Source organism: Salmo salar, chromosome ssa17 (genome assembly GCF_905237065.1).
Source record: "Salmo salar chromosome ssa17, Ssal_v3.1, whole genome shotgun sequence".
In the NCBI taxonomy this organism is placed as follows: Eukaryota; Metazoa; Chordata; class Actinopteri; order Salmoniformes; family Salmonidae; genus Salmo; species Salmo salar.
The window spans coordinates 5,786,241-5,806,286 of NC_059458.1; the positions used below are offsets into that span (position 1 = coordinate 5,786,241).

The window sequence follows — 20,046 nt, forward strand, 5'->3', positions numbered from 1 at the left end:
CACATTCCCAGTGGGTCAGAAGTTTACATACACTAAGTTAATATTTGGTAGCATTGCCTTTAAATTGTTTAACTTGTTCAAACGTTTCGGGTAGCCTTCCACAAGCTTCCCACAATAAGTTGGGTGAATTTTGGCCCATTCCTCCTGACAGAGCTGGTGTAACTGAGTCAGGTTTGTAGGCCTCCTTGCACGCACACGCTTTTTCAGTTCTGCCCACACATTTTCTATAGGATTGAGGTCAGGGCTTTGTGATGACCACTTCAATACCTTGACTTTGTTGTCCTTAAGCCATTTTGCCACAACTTTGGAAGTATGCTTGGGGTCATTGTCCATTTGGAAGACCCATTTGCAACCAAGCTTTAACTTCCTGACTGATGTCTTGAGATGTTGCTTCAATATATCCACATAATTTTCCTGCCTCATGATGCCATCTATTTTGTGAAGTGCATCAGTCCCTCCTGCAGCAAAGCACCCCCACAACATGATGCTGCCACCCCCGTGCTTCACGGTTGGGATGGTGTTCTTCGGCTTGCAAGCATCCCCCTTTTTCCTCCAAACATAACGATGGTCATTATCGCCAAACAGTTCTATTTTTTTCTGAGGTCTTTGCTGATTTCTTTTGATTTTCCCATGATGTCAAGCAAAGGTTAACCTATCAAAGGCTTCTAAAGCCATGACATCCTTTTCTGGATTTTTCCAAGCTTTTTAAAGGTACAGTCAACTTAGTGTTTGTAAACTTCCGACCCACTGGAATTATGATACAGTGAATTATAAGTGAAATAATCTGTCCGTAAACAATTGTTGTAAAAATGCGTTGTGTCATGCACAAAGTAGATGTTCTAACTGACTTGCCAAAATTATAATTTGCTAACAAGAAATGTGTGGATTGGTTGAAAAATGAGTTTTAATGACCCCAACCTAAGTGTATGTAAACTTCCGACTTCAACTGTGTGTCATATAGATAGATAGATAGAGAGAGAGAGTGTGTTTATATATATTCAGTTTTACCGAACGTGCACACAAGGGCCGTCCCTTGTGTGCACGTTCGGTAAAACTGAATACCCTGATATTGTACAGAAATGTTTTGAAAATAGGAATACCTCCCAACCCTAATTGCAACACAACAGTAATACATTTTGATATGTGAATTTCCAGTAGATATTTCCACTAGTGTAGGATTGGACAACTGCACTGGATTCTCTGTGACGTTGACCACACTGTTAGTGTTTGCAAATGTGTCTTGTCACATTCCCATAGAAACGTTGAGACACCGCACAGATATTCATTTAACTTCATAGCCAGTTGAATATATTAAAGAAAAGGCTTGCAAGAGTGTGATAAGGGATGCAAAATTGATTTTCTAGCCGTCACACTGAGTATTATTACATTCCGGCTTGGCCAGCCCCTGTGCCTGCTAGCATTGTCTCTGACCATGGTGCTTATCCAGTGACCTTCCTCTACTTAAGTTTGCTATATGTCTTCACAGTAGTCAAGTCGCATAGCATACGGTGGATAATTCTTTATTTTATCCTCCATGATGTTGAGTTGTGTCCTACGGAATGCATCCCAGTGTTATAGCTGATGCAAGTAAAGTACTAATGCGGTGACTTAGTTCTCCTCTGGTTAACCTTCCAACCTTCACAATCTGAAAACTAGAGGTCTATTTTTCTTGATTTACTTATCAATGGAATATTCTATTCGCTTTCAGGTGGATAACCGGCCCAAATACTATGGGAGAGAGTAAGTTGGATTATTTCAATTTAGAATTTATATACAAAACTAGTCATTGCTGTAGTTGTTTATCCAGTCTGTATCTGTATTTCCAATGTTCTGTCTTCTCCCCAGGTACCATGGGATGATCTCCAGAGAGGAGGCTGACCAGCTGCTGAGTGTGGCAGAGGGGAGTTACCTCATCAGAGAGAGCCAGAGGCAGCCTGGGACCTACACACTGGCCCTACGGTTAGGCACACGCACACCTTTTCTACAGATAGATTTTCCAAACAGTGTGATGCATGACTTCTTTTGATTAGTTTTGAATTTTTTGTAGTTTCACCCCTTTTTTCTCCCCAATTTCGTGATATTCAATTGGTAGTTAGTCTTGTTCCATGACTTCAACTCCTCTACGGATTTGGGAGAGTTGAAGGTTGAGAGCCATGCGTCCTCCGAAACACAATCCTGCCAAGCCACACTGCTTCTTGACACACTGCTCGCTTAACCCGGAAGCCAGCCGCACCAATGTGTCTGAGGAAAAAATACCTTGCAGCTGGTGACCTCAAAGTCTAAGCCATTTGGTGGGGGGGGGGGTTTCTACTAAGCTAACATATGGAATTGCTTTAAGATGATCATACCATGGATCATTTATCTATTTGATTTTGAATTTTAAGAACCCATTAGGTATGCTTATATATATACACAGCTCAAAAAAATAAAGGGAACACTTAAACAACACAATGTAACTCCAAGTCATTCACACTTCTGTGAAATCAAACTGTCCACTTAGGAAGCAACACTGATTGACAATACATTTCACATGCTGTTGTGCAAATGGAATAGACAACAGGTGGAAATTATAGGCAATTAGCAAGACACCCCCAATAAAGGAGTGGTTCTGCAGGTGGTGACCACAGACCACTTCTCAGTTCCTATGCTTCCTGGCTGATGTTTTGGTCACTTTTGAATGCTGGCGGTGCTTTCACTCTAGTGGTAGCATGAGACGGAGTCTACAACCCACACAAGTGGCTCAGGCAGTGCAGCTCATCCAGGATGGCACATCAATGCGAGCTGTGGCAAGAAGGTTTGCTGTGTCTGTCAGCGTAGTGTCCAGAGCATGGAGGCGCTACCAGGAGACAGGCCAGTACATCAGGAGACGTGGAGGAGGCCGTAGGAGGGCAACAACCCAGCAGCAGGACCGCTACCTCCGCCTTTGTGCAAGGAGGAATGGAGAGGAGCACTGCCAGAGCCCTGCAAAATGAGCTCCAGCAGGCCACAAATGTGCATGTGTCTGCTCAAACGGTCAGAAACGGACTCCATGAGGGTAGTATGAGGGCCCGACGTCAACAGGTGGGGGTTGTGCTTACAGCCCAACACCGTGCAGGACGTTTGGCATTTGCCAGAGAACACCAAGATTGGCAAATTCGCCACTGGCGCCCTGTGCTCTTCACAGATGAAAGCAGGTTCACACTGAGCACATGTGACAGAGTCTGGAGACGCCGTGGAGAACGTTCTGCTGCCTGCAACATCCTCCAGCATGACCGGTTTGGCGGTGGGTCAGTCATGGTGTGGGGTGGCATTTCTTTGGGGGGCCGCACAGCCCTCCATGTGCTCGCCAGAGGTAGCCTGACTGCCATTAGGTACCGAGATGAGATCCTCAGACCCCTTGTGAGACCATATGTTGGTGCGGTTGGCCCTGGGTTCCTCCTAATGCAAGACAATGCTAGATCTCATGTGGCTGGAGTGTGTCAGCAGTTCCTGCAAGAGGAAGGCATTGATGCTATGGACTGGCCCGCCCGTTCCCCAGACCTGAATCCAATTGAGCACATCTGGGAAATCATGTCTCGCTCCATCCACCAACGCCACGTTGCTCCACAGACTGTCCAGGAGTTGGCGGATGCTTTAGTCCAGGTCTGGGAGGAGATCCCTCAGGAGACCATTCGCCACCTCATCAGGAGCATGCCCAGGCGTTGTAGGGAGGTCATACAGGCACGTGGAGGCCACACACACTACTGAGGCTCATTTTGACTTGTTTTAACCTCTTACATCTAGACGTTCCGCTAGCGGAACACCTGCTCCAATATCCAATGATAGGCGTGGCGCGAATTACAAATTCCCCAAAAATACAAAAACTTCAATTTTTCAAACATATGACTATTTCACAGCATTTTAAAGATAAGACTCTCCTTTATCTAACCACACTGTCCGATTTCAAAAAGGCTTTACAGCGAAAGCAAAACATTAGATTATGTCAGCAGAGTACCAAGCCAGAAATAATCAGACACCCATTTTTCAAGCTAGCATATAATGTCACAAAAACCCAGAAGACAGCTAAATGCAGCACTATCCTTTGATGATCTTCATCAGATGACACACCTAGGACATTATGTTATACAATACATGCATGTTTTGTTCAATCAAGTTCATATTTATATCAAAAACCAGCTTTTTACATTAGCATGTGACGTTCAGAACTAGCATACCCCCCGCAAACTTCCGGGGAATTTGCTAACAATTTACTAAATTACTCACGATAAACGTTCACAAAAAGCATAACAATTATTTTAAGAATTATAGATACATAACTCCTCTATGCACTCGATATGTCCGATTTTAAAATAGCTTTTTGGTGAAAGCACATTTTGCAACATTCTAAGTACATAGCCCAGGCATCACGGGCTAGCTATTTAGACACCCGGCAAGTTTAGCACTCACCAATATCAGATTTACTATTATAAAAGTTTGATTACCTTTTGTTGTCTTCGTCAGAATGCACTCCCAGGACTGCTACTTCAATAACAAATGTTGGTTTGGTCCAAAATAATCCATCGTTATATCCGAATAGCGGCGTTTTGTTCGTGCGTCCCAGACACTATCCGAATTTTAAAGAAGGGTCGTGCGCATGGCGCAATTCGTGACAAAAAAAATCTAAATATTCCATTACCGTACTTCGAAGCATGTCAACCGCTGTTTAAAATCCATTTTTATGCCATTTTTCTCGTAAAAAAGCGATAATATTCCGACCGGGAATGTCCATTTAGCTAAACAGAGGAATGAAAACAAACCTTTCGGTCGACGCGGGCACGAGCCTGAGTCTCACAGTACTGTAACCAGCCACTACCCAAACACGCTACTTTGTTTCAGCCAGAGCCTGCAAAGCCACGATTCCGCTTTTTGCCGCCTTCTGAGAACCTATGGCAGCCGTAGGAAGTGTCACGGGACAGCTAAGATCCTCACTCTTCAATAAACAGAGACAAGAAGAACGACACCTTGTCAGACAGGCCACTTCCTGCATGAAATGTTCTCAGGTTTTTGCCTGCCATATGAGTTCTGTTATACTCACAGACACCATTCAAACAGTTTTAGAAACTTTAGGGTGTTTTCTATCCAAAGCCAATATTATATGCATATTCTAGTTACTGGGCAGGAGTAGTAACCAGATTAAATCGGGTACGTTTTTTATCCAGCCGTGAAAATACTGCCCCCTAGCCATAACAGGTTAAGGACATTACATCAAAGTTGGATCAGCCTGTAGTGTGGTTTTCCACTTTCCTTTTGAGTGTGACTCCAAATCCAGACCTCCATGGGTTGATAGATTGGATTTCCATTGATTATTTTTGTGTGATTTTGTTGTCAGCACATTCAACTATGTAAAGTATTTAATAAGATTATTTCTTTCATTCAGATCTAGGATGTGTTGTTTAAGTGTTCCCTTTATTTTTTTGACCAGTATATACCGTTGCTGGCAGGTGTATAAAATCGAACACACAGCCATGCAATCTCCTCAGCATAACATTGGCAGTAGAATGGCCTTACTGAAGAGCTCAGTGACTTTTACATGGCACCGTCATAGGATGCCACCTTTCAAACGAGTCAGTTCATGAAATTTCTGCCTTGCTCGAGCTGCCCCGGTAAACTGTAAGTGCTGTTATTGTGAAGTGGAAATGTCTAGGAGCAATAGCGGCTCAGCCGTGAAATAGTAGGCCACACAAGCTCACAGAACGTGAAACCGTCTGTCCTCGGTTGCAAAACTCACAACTGAGTTCCAAATTGACTCTGGATGCAACTTCAGCACAAGAACTGTTCGTCGGGTGCTTCATGAAATGGGTTTCCGTGGCCAAGCAGCCGCACACAAGCTTAAGATCACAATGCCAAGCATTGACTGGAGTGCTGTAAAGCTTGCCGCCATTGGACTCTGGAGCAGTGGAAATGGGCTCTTGAGTGATGAATCAAGCTTCACCATCTGGCAGTCCGACAGAAGAATCTGAGTTTGGCGGATGTCAGGAGAACGCTACCTGCCCGAATGCATAGTGCCAACTGTAAAGTTTGGTGGAGGAGGACTAATGGTCTGTGGCTGTTTTTTCATGGTTTGTTTTAGGCCCCTTAGTTCCAGTGAAGGGAAATCCTAATGCTATGGCATACAATGACATTCTAGACGATTCTGTGCTTCCAACTTTGTAACAACAGTTTGGTGAAGGCCCTTTCCTGTTTCATCATGACAATGCCCCCCGTGCACGAAGGGAGGACCACACAGAAATGGTTTGTTGTGATCTATGTGGAAGAACTTGAATGGCCTGCACAGAGCCTTGACCTCAACCCTATCAAACACCTTTGGGTTGGAATTGGAACACCGACTGCGAGCCAGGACTAATCAGCCTAAATCAGTGCCCAACCTCACTAATGCTCTTGTGGCTGAATGGAAGCAAGTCCCCGCAGCAATGTTCCAACATTTAGAGTGGAAGCTGTTATAGCAGCAAAGGGGGGACCAACTCCATATTAAAATGATTTTGGAATAAGATGTTTGACGAGCATGTCCACACTGTTGGTAATGTAGTGTATTAAAAAAGTATTATTGAATATCGCATTCAGAAATGTCAAAGACTGCTCAGACTGTTACTGGGCTCATGTGTGACTCCAAGGTTTGCTGAGTCTTGCACACGTGTACACACACACACTCGTACTCACTCACACACACCGCCTACATATCAAATCAAACTTTATTTGTCACATGCGCCAAGTACAACAGGTGAAATGCTTACTTACAGGCCCTTAACCAACAATGCAGTTCAAGAAAGAGTTAAGAAAATATTTACCAAATAAAGTAAAAATAATATAAAGTAACACAATAAAATAACAATAGCGAGGCTATATACAGGGGGTACCGGTACCAAGTCAATGTGCGGGGGTACAGGTTAGTCGAGGTAATTTGTACATGTAGGTAGGGGTAAAGTGACTATGCATAGATAATAAATAGCGAGTAGCAGCAGTGTAATATGAGTTTGGGGGGAGGGGGTGGGCATCAATGTAAATAGTCCGGGTGGCCATTTGATTAATTGTTCAGCAGTCTTATGGCTTGGGGGTAGAAATTGTTAAGGAGCCTTTTGGTCCTAGACTTGGTGCTCCGGTACTGCTTGCCATGTGGTAGCAGAGAGAACAGTCATTGACTTGGGTGGCTGGAGTCTTCGACAATTTTTTGGCCTTTCCTCTGATACCTCCTAGTATATAGATCCTGGATGGCAGGAAGCTTGGCCCTTGTGATGTACTGGGCCGTACGCACTACCCTCTGTAGCACCCTCTGTAGCGTCAGATGCCAAGCAGTTGCCATACCAGGCGGTGATGCAACCGGTCAGGATGCTCTCGATGGTGCAGCTGTAGAGCTTTTTGAGGATGTGGGGACCCATGCCAAATATTTTCAGTCTCCTGATGGGGAAAAGGTGTTGTCGTGCCCTCTTCACAACTGTCTTGGTGTGTTTGGACCATGATAGTTCGTTGGTGATGTGGATATGACATTCGTTTTCTACATCTCCCCACTGACCACTTCCCACATTGTTGTGTTAGAAATATTGTTTCATTATCACTTTTTGGAAGTTAGTTTTGGGCGGGAAAAAGTTTCTGTGAACAAAGACATTCCATTGGTTGATACTAAAGAGCACGTGAGAGAGTTCTCCTGCTTAAATTTATGACCGGGTGTTAGCTGTCAATCCGGCAGTTGGTTGTCAGTCCTTGCCAAGCTGAGCTGACCCATTTGTGATCTTCACAGGACAGTCATGACACCGGGATGATGCTTGTCATGGCTCACATCAACAGCCTTTCAAAGCACTTCATGGCTACCGACATGAGTGCTACGGGGCGGTAATCACTTAGGCAGGTTACCTTCGCTTCCTTGGGCACAGGGACTATGGTGGTCTGCTTGAAACATGCAGGTATTACAGACTCTGTCAGGGAGAGGTTGAAAATGTCAGTGAAGACACTTGCCAGTTGCTCTGCGCATGCTTTGAATACATGTCCTGGTAATCTGTCTGGCCCTGTGGTTTTGTGAATGTTGACCTGTTTAAAGGTCTTGCTCACATTGTCTACCCAGACATTTCGTCCGGAACAGCTGGTGCTCTTATGCATGCTTCAGTGTTGCTTGCCTCGAAGCGAGCATAAAAGGCATTTAACTTGTCTGGTAGGCTCGCGTCACTGGGCAGCTCGCGGCTGGTTTTCCCTTTTGTAGTCTGTAATAGTTTTCAAGCCCTGCCACATAATCTGACGAGCGTCAGAACCAGTCTAGTAGAATTCAATCTTAATCCTGTATTGACACTTTGCCTGTTTGATAGGGCGTAGCGGGACTTCTTATAAGCGTCCAGATTAGTGTCCCACTCCTTGAAGCGGCAGCTCTAGCCTTTAGCTCGATGCAGCTGTTGCCATGGCTTCTGGTTGGGATATTTACGTATGGTCACTGTGGGGATGATGTCGTCGATGCATTTATTGATGAAGCAGGTGACTGAGGTGATATACTCCTCAATGCCATTGGATGAATCCCGAAACATATTCCGGTCTGCGCTAGCAAAACAGTTCTGTAGCGTATTGAGCGAGTCACTGGTACTTCCTGTTTTAGTTTTTGCTTGTAAGCAGGAATCAGGAGGAAAGAATGATGGTCAAATTTTCCAAATGGAGGGTGAGGGAGAGCTTTGTATGTGTCTCTGTTACACCCCAAAAACTACATCAAACTCCATAGATGGCTTTAAAGAGCTCACACACATTAACGTACTATTCTTAATTTGGTCATTAAGAACATTAGGAAGGGAGAGTCAGTTTCTGTCCTACACTGATGATATGAATCACCAGGAAAATAAACATTGAATGATGTAGGGGAGTTTTCTAGTACAGAATGTTCTAAAAAGTGTGTGTGTGTTCTTCTTTATCTTGAAAGTTCAAATGTAATTCCATTGAGGGACATAGGTTGTATGAGTAGCATTGATCAGCTTCTCTCAGCTGTCAAGTGCTGTATTGCTTATGCACTGGGGCCTGACTAAATGTAATTATTTATCCAGATAATTGTCCTTGAAGCTGCTGTGATGAAATTGTTGATTTCTTGTATTTGAGATCAGCCAAGTTGTGCTTCAAGTGTCAATCTGCCACTCTGTGCATTGCTTCGCTTATGTGTTTGCCTCTGCGACAGAGGAGTATACCTTCCTCTGTCGCAGATGTCGTTAGCGTGGTAAATCTAATGCACAGTGTATTCCCATGTCTGGGCTCTGTCCTTGAAGCCAGTGAGAGGGCTGTCAAGTGTTTGTTTTTTCCATAATCCCCCAGTCTGAGGCTTCCCTCAAAAACCCTTTCTGTCGCATATCTCATTTGGTCTCGCTAAAGCAGATCAGCAGAGGTGATGAATGTTTTCATCTCTGATTTTGTGTTTTTACAAACTAGGGCAGCGTTTGAAATTGTCATGTGAAAATGCATTGTTTTCCAAACAAGCAATGAGGTTTTGAAATGCAAATAAACCGCATTGCTTCCTCCTGTATATCTGATAGAAAAACCAGAAGGCTTTCTTTTCTTTCTGCTTAAGTGTCTCACCTTTGCTGATTCTTTGCTGTAATTGCTTTCCCTAAATATAATCACCTTTGTAAGGATGGCTGGAAAATGGTGTCCAACTATAGGCATCCTTGGATCTGAATTTGGAAGGGTTAGGTAATGAACTTTGCGTCTGGTTAGTATTGGGGTAAGGATTCTTAGCTAGTTAGTTTAAGATGTCTCCTGAGTTATTTGTGCTGGTTTGTGTTTTTCTTTTCACACAGAAGCACTTTCTTCTCTTTGCCAACTATCTCCCTTTATTTCTCATTGACAGATAAGGTTGAAATATTGGTCTCTTGCATCTACCCAATGATGAAGAATTCCTTGCATTGTTCTGACTCATGTTGTGCACAGTGATTGGATTTGCTGTCCGTACACAGTGTAATGGTTGGCTCTTTTGCAGCATGCACATCTGAGAGGCCTTTTTCTTGTAAGATGAGGAATTTTTTTCATTCACTATACATTTAATGTATTGATCAGCTCTAATAAAGGTCTCCATTATTTATAACCACTGTGCAGGGAAGAAATTATTTGATCTAGCAGTCATTACTGGATATAAAAACCTTTTTTAGCGCTTTTGTGAAAATTATTTAATTTGGTTTTCCACTGATCTAGGGTACGAGGAAGGAGAGGCAGGCAAAGTTTTTTTATTTTTTTTATGCTTTTAAGGTCGGCTCTTCATCCTAGGATTTTCCTCCTTATGCTCGCCACTTGAGACGATGTAAAAACACTCTCCTACCCATAGAAACTGATTCTCACTGATTTTCCTCCCCCCTTCCCATTTCCTCTTTCCCCCTATATCCTGAACCCAGCTTTGGAAATCAAACCAGGAACTTCCGCCTCTACCGTGATGGGAAACACTTTGTTGGGGAGAAGCGCTTTGAGTCCATCCACGACCTTGTGACAGATGGGCTGATCACGCTCTACATCGAGACCAAGGCAGCAGAGTACATCGCTAAGATGACTATCAACCCAATCTATGAGCACATCGGCTACACAACACTCAACAAGGAGCCCACGCTGAAGAAACACTTGCCTGTGTGCCAGGAGGTTCCTGATGGGCCTGCGCCACAGGGAGAGCGGGGTGACGAGGAGAAAGGGGTAAGGAACACTCTCTGTCCTGAAAATGTGAGCCTTTTACTGTACTGGAAAAGCAAACAAATGGAGCAGGTGCTGAAATGAATGCAATGTGAAAACTAGGCAGAAGTGAATGTTTTCCATGTCAAGTAATTCCAGCTCTACTATTCTAATGTGCAGAAAGTTGGTAGCACTGCTCTTGTTGCTCACCAAAAGAAGATATCCAGAGAATGTTTAGATGCATCCAGAGATCTGTTTTTAATACACTTCATACTATTGAACTGAACTTTGTCGTTTTGTGGTTCATGGAACCTGGATTTGCTGGCGTGTGGGTGTGTACGGTTGGTCCTGAAAGTATTCAGACCCCTTGACTTTTTCCACATTTTGTTACGTTACAGCCTTATTCTAAAATATATATTAAATTGTTTTTTCCCCTCATCAATCTACACACAATACCACAATATGAGAACGTAAAAACAGGTTTTTATTTCTTTGCAAATGTATAGAAAAAAAAAAACACACCTTTTTACATAAGTATTCAGACCCTTTGCTATGAGACTCGAAATTGAGCTCAGGTGCATCCTGTTTCCATTCATCATCAAATCAAATGTAGTTATATAGCCCTTCTTACATCAGCTGATATATCAAAGTGCTGTACAGAAACCCAGCCTAAAACCCCAAACAGCAAGCAATGCAGGTGTAGAAGCACGGTGGCTAGGAAAAACTCCCTAGAAAGGCCAAAACCTAGGAAGGAACCTAGAGAGGAACCAGGCTATGAGAGGTGGCCAGTCCTCTTCTGGCTGTGCCGGGTGGAGATTATAACAGAACATGGCCAAGATGTTCAAATGTTCATAAATGACGAGCATGGTCAAATAATAATAATCACAGTAGTTGTCGAGGGTGCAACAAGTCAGCACCTCAGGAGTAAATGTCAGTTGGCTTTTCAGAGCCGATCATTGAGAGTATCTCTACCGCTCCTGCTGTCTCTAGAGAGTTGAAAACAACAGGTCTGGGACAGGTAGCACGTCCGGTGAACAGGTCAGGGTTCCATAGCCGCAGGCAGAACAGTTGAAACTGGAGCAGCAACACGGCCAGGTGGACTGGGGACAGCAAGGAGTCATCATGCCAGGTAGTCCTGAGGCATGGTCCTAGGGCTCAGGTCCTCCTCCTCCGAGAGAGAATTAGAGAGAGCAAACTTAAATTCACACAGGACACCGGATAAGACAGGAGAAATACTCCAGATATAACAGACTGACCCTAGCCCCCCGACACACAAACTACTGCAGCATAAATACTGGAGGCTGAGACAGGAGGGGTCAGGAGACACTGTGGCCCCATCCGATGATACCCCCGGACAGGGCAAAACAGGCAGGATATAACCCCACCCACTTTGCCAAAGCACAGCCCCCACACCACTAGAAGGATATTTTCAACCACCAACTTACCATCCTGAGACAAGGCCGAGTATAGCCCGCAAAGATCTCTGCCGCGGCACAACCCAAGGGGGGGCGCCAACCCAGACAGGAACTCAACCCACTCAAGTGACGCACCCCTCCTAGGGACGGCATGGAAGAGCACCAGTAAGCTAGTGACTCAGCCCCTGTAATAGGGTTAGAGGCAGGGAATCCTAGTGGAGAGGGGGGAACCGGCCAGGCAGAGACAGCAAGGGCGGTTCGTTGCTCCAGAGCCTTTCCGTTCACCTTCACACTCCTGGGCCAGACTACACTCAATCATATGACCTACTGAAGAGATTAGTCTTCAATGAAGACTTAAAGGTTGAGACAGAGTCTGTGTCTCTCACATGGGTAGGCAGACTATACCATAAAAATGGAGCTCTATAGGAGAAGGCCCTGCCTCCAGCTGTTTGCTTAGAAATTCTAGGGACAATTAGGAGGCCTGCGTCTTGTGACCGTAGCGTACATGTAGGTATGTACGGCAGGACCAAATCGGAAAGATAGGTAGGAGCAAGCCCATGTAATGCTTTGTAAATTAGCAGTAAAACCTTGAAATCAGCCCTTGCCTTAACTTCTATGGGCTAGGTGGGACGTTAGCGTCCCACTCTATTCAACAGCCAGTGGAATCGCGTGGCTTGAAATACAAATACCTAAAAAATTCAATAAATTCAATATTTCAAACATACGACTATTTTACACCATTTGAAAGACAACACTCTCGTTAATCTAACCACATTGTCCGATTTCAAAAAGGCTTTACAGCGAAAGCAAAACATTAGATTATGTTAAGAGTACATAGACACAAATAACCACACAGCCATTTTTCAAGCAAGCATATATGTCACAAAAACCAAAAAATACAGCTAAATGCAGCACTAACCTTTTGATGATCTTCATCAGATGACACTCCTAGGACATTATGTTATACAATACATGCATGTTTTGTTCAATCAAGTTCATATTTATATCAATAAACAGCTTTTTACATTAGCATGTGATGTTCAGAACTAGCATTCCCACCCAAAACCTCCGGTGAATTTACTAAATTACTCATGATAAACGTTGACAAAATACATAACAATTATTTTAAGAATTATAGATACAGAACTCCTTTATGCAATCGCGGTGTCAGATTTTAAAATAGCTTTTCGGCGAAAGCACATTTTGCAATATTCTGAGTACATAGCTCAGCCATCACGGCTAGCTAATTTCACACCCGCCAACGTCGGGGCAACCTAAACTCAGAATTACTATTAGAAAAATTGGATTACCTTTGCTGTTCTTCGTCAGAATGCACTCCCAGGACTGCTACTTCCACAACAAATGTTGTTTTTGTTCCAAATAATCCATAGTTATGTGCAAATATCCCCATTTTGTTCGTGCGTTCAGGTCACTATCCAAAGGGTAACGCGCGAGCGCATTTCGAGACAAAAAATTTCAAAATGTTCCATTACCGTACTTAGAAGCCTGTCAAACGCTGTTTAAAATCAATTTTTATGGTATTTTTCTCGTAAAATAGCGATAGTATTCCAACTGGACTATGCTGTATTCATTCAAAAAGGTAGAGAAAAAATGGCGAGGTCTCGTGAATGCGCATTTCCATTCCCTTTGTCCTCAGGCAGAACACTGACAAACTGAGTTACTATACTTTGCCCAGAGACAGGAGACGCCCCAATCCGCTTTCTGGCGGGTTTAGAGAGCCAATGGAAGCCTTAGAAAGTGCAACATAACCCCACGGATACTGTAGTTTCGATAGACAAGCAAAAGGAGAACTTCAAAATCGCAGACAGGCCACTTCCTGCTTGGAATCTTCTCAGGTTTTTGCCTGCCATATGAGTTCTGTTATACTCACAGACACCATTCAAACAGTTTTAGAAACGTTAGTGTTTTCTATCCAAATCTACTAATAATATGCATATTCTCGTTTCTGGGCAAGAGTAGTAACCAGTTTAAATCGGGTACGTTTTTTATCCTGTCGTGAAAATACTGCCCCCTAGCCCAGACAGGTTAACAGGAAGCCAGTGTAGGGAGGCTAGCACTGGAGTAATATGATAAAAAAATGTGGTTCTAGTCAGGATTCTAGCAGCCATATTTTGCACTAACTGAAGTTTTATTTAGTGCTTTATCCAGGTAGCCGGAAAGTAGAGCATTGCAGTAGTCTAACCTAGAAGTTACAAAAGCATGGATGAATTTTTCTGTGTCATTTTTGGACAGAAAATGTCTGATTTTTGCAATGTTACGTAGATGGAAAAAAGCTTTCCTTGAAACAGTCTTGATATGTTCGTCAAAAGAGATCACGGTCCAGAGTAATGCCGAGGTCCTTCACAGTTTTATTTGAGACGACTGTACAACCATCAAGATTAATTGTCAGATTCAACAGAAGATCTCTTTGTTTCTTGGGACCTAGAACAAGCATCTCTGTTTTGTCTGAGTTTAAAAGTAGAAAGTTTGCAGCCATCCACTTCTTTATGTCTGAAACACAGGCTTCTAGCGAGGGCAATTTTGGGGCTTCACCATGTTTCATTGAAATGTACAGCTGTGTGTCATCCGCATAGTAGTGAAAGTTAACATTATGTTTTCGAATGACATCCCCAAGAGGTAATATATATAGTGAAAACAATAGTGGTCCTAAAACAGAACCTTGAGGAACACCGAAATTTACAGTTGATTTGTCAGAGGACAAACCATTCACAAAGACAAACTGATATCTTTCCGACAGATAAGATCTAAACCAGGCCAGAACTTGTCCGTGTAGACCAATTTGGGTTTCCAATCTCTCCAAAAGAATGTGGTGATCGATGGTATCAAAAGGTGGATATCATAAGGTGAATTTGTAAGTCGCTCTGGATAAGAGCGTCTGCTAAATGACTTAAATGTAAATGTAAAAGCAGCACTAAGGTCTAGGAGCACGAGGACAGATGCAGAGCCTGGTCTGATGCCATTAAAAGGTCATTTACCACCTTCACAAGTGCAGTCTCAGTGCTATGATGGGCTTTTTCTAAACCCATCCTTGATGTTTCTACAACTTGATTGTAGTCCACCTGTAGATGCATTCAACTGGTTACATTATTTGGACAGTCTCACTCTTGTCTAAGTAAGGTCCCACAGTTGACCGTGCATGTCAGAGCAAAAACCAAGCCATGAGGTCGAAGGAATTGTCCGTAGAGCGCCGAGACAGGTTTGTGTCGAGGCACAGATCTGGGGAAGAGTACCAAAAAAATGTCTACAGCATTGAAGGTCCCCAAGAACACAGTGGCCTCCTTCATTCTTAAATGGAAGAAGTTTGGAACCATTAAGACTCTTCCTATAGCTGGCCGCCGGCCAAACTGAGCAATTGGGGGAGAAGGGCCTTGGTCAGGTGACCAAGAACCAGATGGTCACTCTGACTGTGCTCCAGAATTCTTCTGTGGAGATGGAACCTTTCAGAAGGACAACCATCTCTGCTGCACCCCACCAATCAGGCCTTTATGGTAGTGCCCAGACAGAAGCCACTCCTTAGTAAAAGGCACATGACCGCCACTTGGAGTTTGCCAAAAGGCACCTAAAGGACTCTCATACCATGAGAAACAAGATACTGAGTAAAGGGACTGAATACTTATGTAAGTGTAACATTTCTGTTTTTGTTTTTTTATAAATTTGTGAAAATGTTGAAACCTTTTTTTGCTTTGTCATTATAGGGTATTGTGTGTAGATTTAGGAAAAAACAACTATTTAATCAATTTTAGAATAAGGCTGTAACATAACAAGATGTGGAAAAAGTCAAGGGGTCTGAATACTTTCCCGAAGGCACCGCATGTACACACAAACTAAACAAAAATAAAAATGCAATTCTCGTCCAAAAAGTTGACATTTTGCCAAAAAGCACCTGGATGATCATCAAAACTCTTGGAAGAATGTTCTATGGACAGATGAGTCAAAAGTGGTGAAATTTATCCTATTTATCCCTCGCGCAAACCAACACTGCATTCCACAGTAAGAATCTTATACCAACGGCCAAGCATGGTTGTGGTAGTGTGACGGTTTGGGGTTGCTTTACTGCCTCAGGACTAGGACGACTTGCCTTAACCTGTAAGGATAAGGGGCAGTATTTTCACGGCCGGATAAAAAACGTACCCGATTTAATCTGATTATTACTCCTGCCCAGAAACTAGAATATGCATATAATTATTAGCTTTGGGTAGAAAACACTCCAAAGTTTCTAAAACTGTTTGAATGGTGTCTGTGAGTATAACAGAACTCATTTGGCAGGCCAAAACCTGAGAAGATTCTGTACAGGAAGTACCCTGTCTGACCATTTCTTGGCCTTCTTGATCATTTCTATCCAAAACAAGGGATCTCTGCTGTTACGTGACACTTCCTACGGCTCCCATAGGCTCTCAGAAGGCGGCAAAAAGCTGAATCGTGGCTATGCAGGCCCTGGCTGAAAAACATTAGCGCGTTTGGATAGTGGTCGGTCAGAGTACTATGAGACTGAGGCGCGTGCACGAGGCGACCCCATGTTTTTATTCTTTCGTCTTTGAACGTAAACAACGACTCCCGGTCGGAATATTATCGCTTTTTTATGAGAAAAATAGCATAAAAATTGATTTTAATCTGTTAGGGCTAGGGGGCAGTATTTACACCGCCGGATAAAAAACGTACCCGATTTAATCTGGTTACCACTCCTACCCAGTAACTAGAATATGCATATACTTATTACATATGGATAGAAAACACCCTAAAGTTTCTAAAACTGTTTGAATGGTGTCTGTGAGTATAACAGAACTCATATGGCAGGCAAAAACCTGAGAGATTCCTTTACAGGAAGTGGCCTGTCTGACAAGGTGTCGTTCTTCTTGTCTCTGTTTATTGAAGAGTGAGGATCTTAGCTGTCCCGTGACACTTCCTACGGCTGCCATAGGTTCTCAGAAGGCGGCAAAATCGGAATCGTGGCTTTGCAGGCTCTGGCTGAAAAAAAGTACCGCGTTTGGGTAGTGGCTGGTTACAGTACTGTGAGACTCAGGCTCGTGCCCGCGTCGACCGAAAGCTGTGTTTTCTTTCCTCTGTTTAGCTAAATGGACATTCCCGGTCGGAATATTATCGCTTTTTTTACGAGAAAAATGGCATAAAAATTGATTTTAAACAGCGGTTGACATGCTTCGAAGTACGGTAATGGAATATTTAGGTTTTTTTGTCACGAATTGCGCCATGCGCGCGACCCTGATTTACCATTTCAGATAGTGTCTGGGACGCACGAGCTATTCGGATATAACGATGGATTATTTTGGACCAAACCATCATTTGTTATTGAAGTAGCAGTCCTGGGAGTGCATTCTGACGAAGACAACAAAAGGTAATCAAACTTTTATAATAGTAAAGCTGATATTGGTGAGTGCTAAACTTGCCGGGTGTCTAAATAGCTAGCCCGTGATGCCTGGGCTATGTACTTAGAATATTGCAAAATGTGCTTTCACCAAAAAGCTATTTTAAAATCGGACATATCGAGTGCATAGAGGTGTTCTGTATCTATAATTCTTAAAATAATTGTTATGCTTTTTGTGAACGTTTATCGTGAGTAATTTAGTAAATTGTTAGCGAATTCCCCGGAAGTTTGCGGGGGGTATGCTAGTTCTGAACGTCACATGCTAATGTAAAAAGCTGTTTTTTGATATAAATATGAACTTGATTGAACAAAACATGCATGTATTGTATAACATAATGTCCTAGGGTTGTCATCTGATGAAGATCATCAAAGGTTAGTGCTGCATTTAGCTGTCTTCTGGGTTTTGTGACATTATATGCTAGCTTGAAAAATGGGTGTCTGATTATTTCTGGCTTGGTACTCTGCTGACATAATCTAATGTTTTGCTTTCGTTGTAAAGCCTTTTTGAAATCGGACAGTGTTGTTAGATTAACGAGAGTCTTGTCTTTAAATAGCTGTAAAATAGTCATATGTTTGAGAAATTGAAGTGAATAGCTATTTTTAAAGGTTTTAAAAATCGCGCCACAGGATTCAACTGGCTGTTACGTAGGTGGGACGAATTCGTCCCGCCTAGCCCAGAGAGGTTAAACAGCGGTTGACATGCTTCGAAGTACGGTAATGGAATATTTAGAATTTTTTTGGCATGAAATGCGTCGGGCGCGTAACCCTTCGTCACCCTTGGGTAATGTCTTGAACGCACGAACAAAACGCCGCTATTTGGATATAACTATGGATTATTTTGAACCAAACCAACATTTGTTATTGAAGTAGAAGTCCTGGGAGTGCATTCTGACGAAGAACAGGAAAGGTAATCAAACTTTTCTAATAGTAAATCGGAGTTTGGTGAGGGTCAAACTTGGTGGGTGTCAAAATAGCTAGCCTGTGATGGCGTGCTATCTACTCAGAATATTGCAAAATGTGCTTTCACTGAAAAGCTATTTTAAAATCGGACATAGCGAGTGCATAAAGGAGTTCTGTATCTATAATTCTTAAAATAATTATGTTTTTTGTGAACGTTTATCGTGAGTAATTTAGTAAATTCACCGGAAGTGTTGGGTGGGAATGCTAGTTCTGAACGTCACATGCTAATGTAAAAAGCTGTTTTTTGATATAAATATGAACTTGATTGAACAAAACATGCATGTATTGTATAACATAATGTCCTAGGCGTGTCATCTGATGAAGATCATCAAAGGTTAGTGCTGCATTTAGCTGTGGTTTTGTTTTTTGTGACATTATATGCTAGCTTGAAAAATGGGTGTCTGATTATTTTTGGCAGGGTACTCTGCTGACATAATCTAATGTTTTGCTTTCGTTGTAAAGCCTTTTTGATATCGGACAGTGTGGTTAGATAAAGGAGAGTCTTGTCTTTAAAATAGTGTAAAATAGTCATATGTTTGAAAAATTGAAGTTTTTGTATTTTTGTGGAATTTGTAATTCGCGCCACGCCTATCATTGGATATTGGAGCAGGTGTTCCGCTAGCGGAACGTCTAGATGTCAGAGGTTAATAGAAGACATCATGAATTATCCTCTGTATCAGAGAATTCTGCAGGAGAATGTCAGGGCATCAGTCTGTGAACTGAAGCTGAAGCACAGCTGGGTCATGCAGCAAGACAATGATCCAAAACACACAATCAAGTCTACATGAAAATGGTTAAAAAGTAACACATTTTAAGTTTTGGAATGGCCTAGTCCAAGTGGAGATCTAATCCCAATTGAGATATTGTGACAGGACTTGAAACGAGCAGTTCATGCTTGAAAACCCACAAATGTCGCTGAGTTAGTCCCACCTACTCAACAGCCAGTGGAATCCCGTGGCGCGATATTCAAATACCTTAGAAATGCTATTACTTCAATTTCTCAAACATATGACTATTTTACACCATTTTAAAGACAAGACTCTCGTTAATCTAACCACACTGTCCGATTTCAAAAAGGCTTTACAACGAAAGCAAAACATTAGATTATGTCAGCAGAGTACCCAGCCAGAAATAATCAGACACCCATTTTCAAAGCAAGCATATGTCACAAAAACCAAAACCACAGCTAAATGCAGCACTAACCTTTGATGATCTTCATCAGATGACACTCCTAGGACATTATGTTATACAATACATGCATGTTTTGTTCAATCAAGTTCATATTTATATCAAAAAACAACTTTTTACATTAGCATGTGACTAGCACGTGACTAGCATTCCCACCGAACACTTCCGGTGAATTTACTAAATTACTCACGATAAACGTTCACAAAAAACATTATTTTAAGAATTATAGATACAGAACTCCTTTATGCAATCGCTATGTCCGATTTTAAAATAGCTTTTCGGTGAAAGCACACTTTGCAATATTCTGAGTAGATAGCCCGGCCATCACAGGCTAGCTATTTTGACACCCACCAAGTTTGGCACTCACCAAACTCAGATTTACTATTAGAAAAATTGGATTACCTTTGCTGTTCTTCGTCAGAATGCACTCCCAGGACTTGTACTTCAATAACAAATGTT

General features: G+C 42.6%; 1 protein-coding gene across 3 annotated transcripts in view; it reads left to right on the plus strand.

Annotated features, from left to right (window-relative positions):
- Positions 1-20,046, plus strand: part of LOC100196534 (N-chimaerin) — a 46,295-nt gene that overhangs the window by 5,432 nt on the left and 20,817 nt on the right. For all 3 annotated transcript variants that reach the window (XM_045698752.1, XM_014151218.2, XM_014151220.2), the window contains 3 exons: positions 1,709-1,740; positions 1,846-1,959; positions 10,359-10,647. In XM_045698752.1, the coding sequence (XP_045554708.1) occupies positions 1,709-1,740; positions 1,846-1,959; positions 10,359-10,647 (435 nt within the window). The remainder of the gene's footprint in view (positions 1-1,708; positions 1,741-1,845; positions 1,960-10,358; positions 10,648-20,046) is intronic.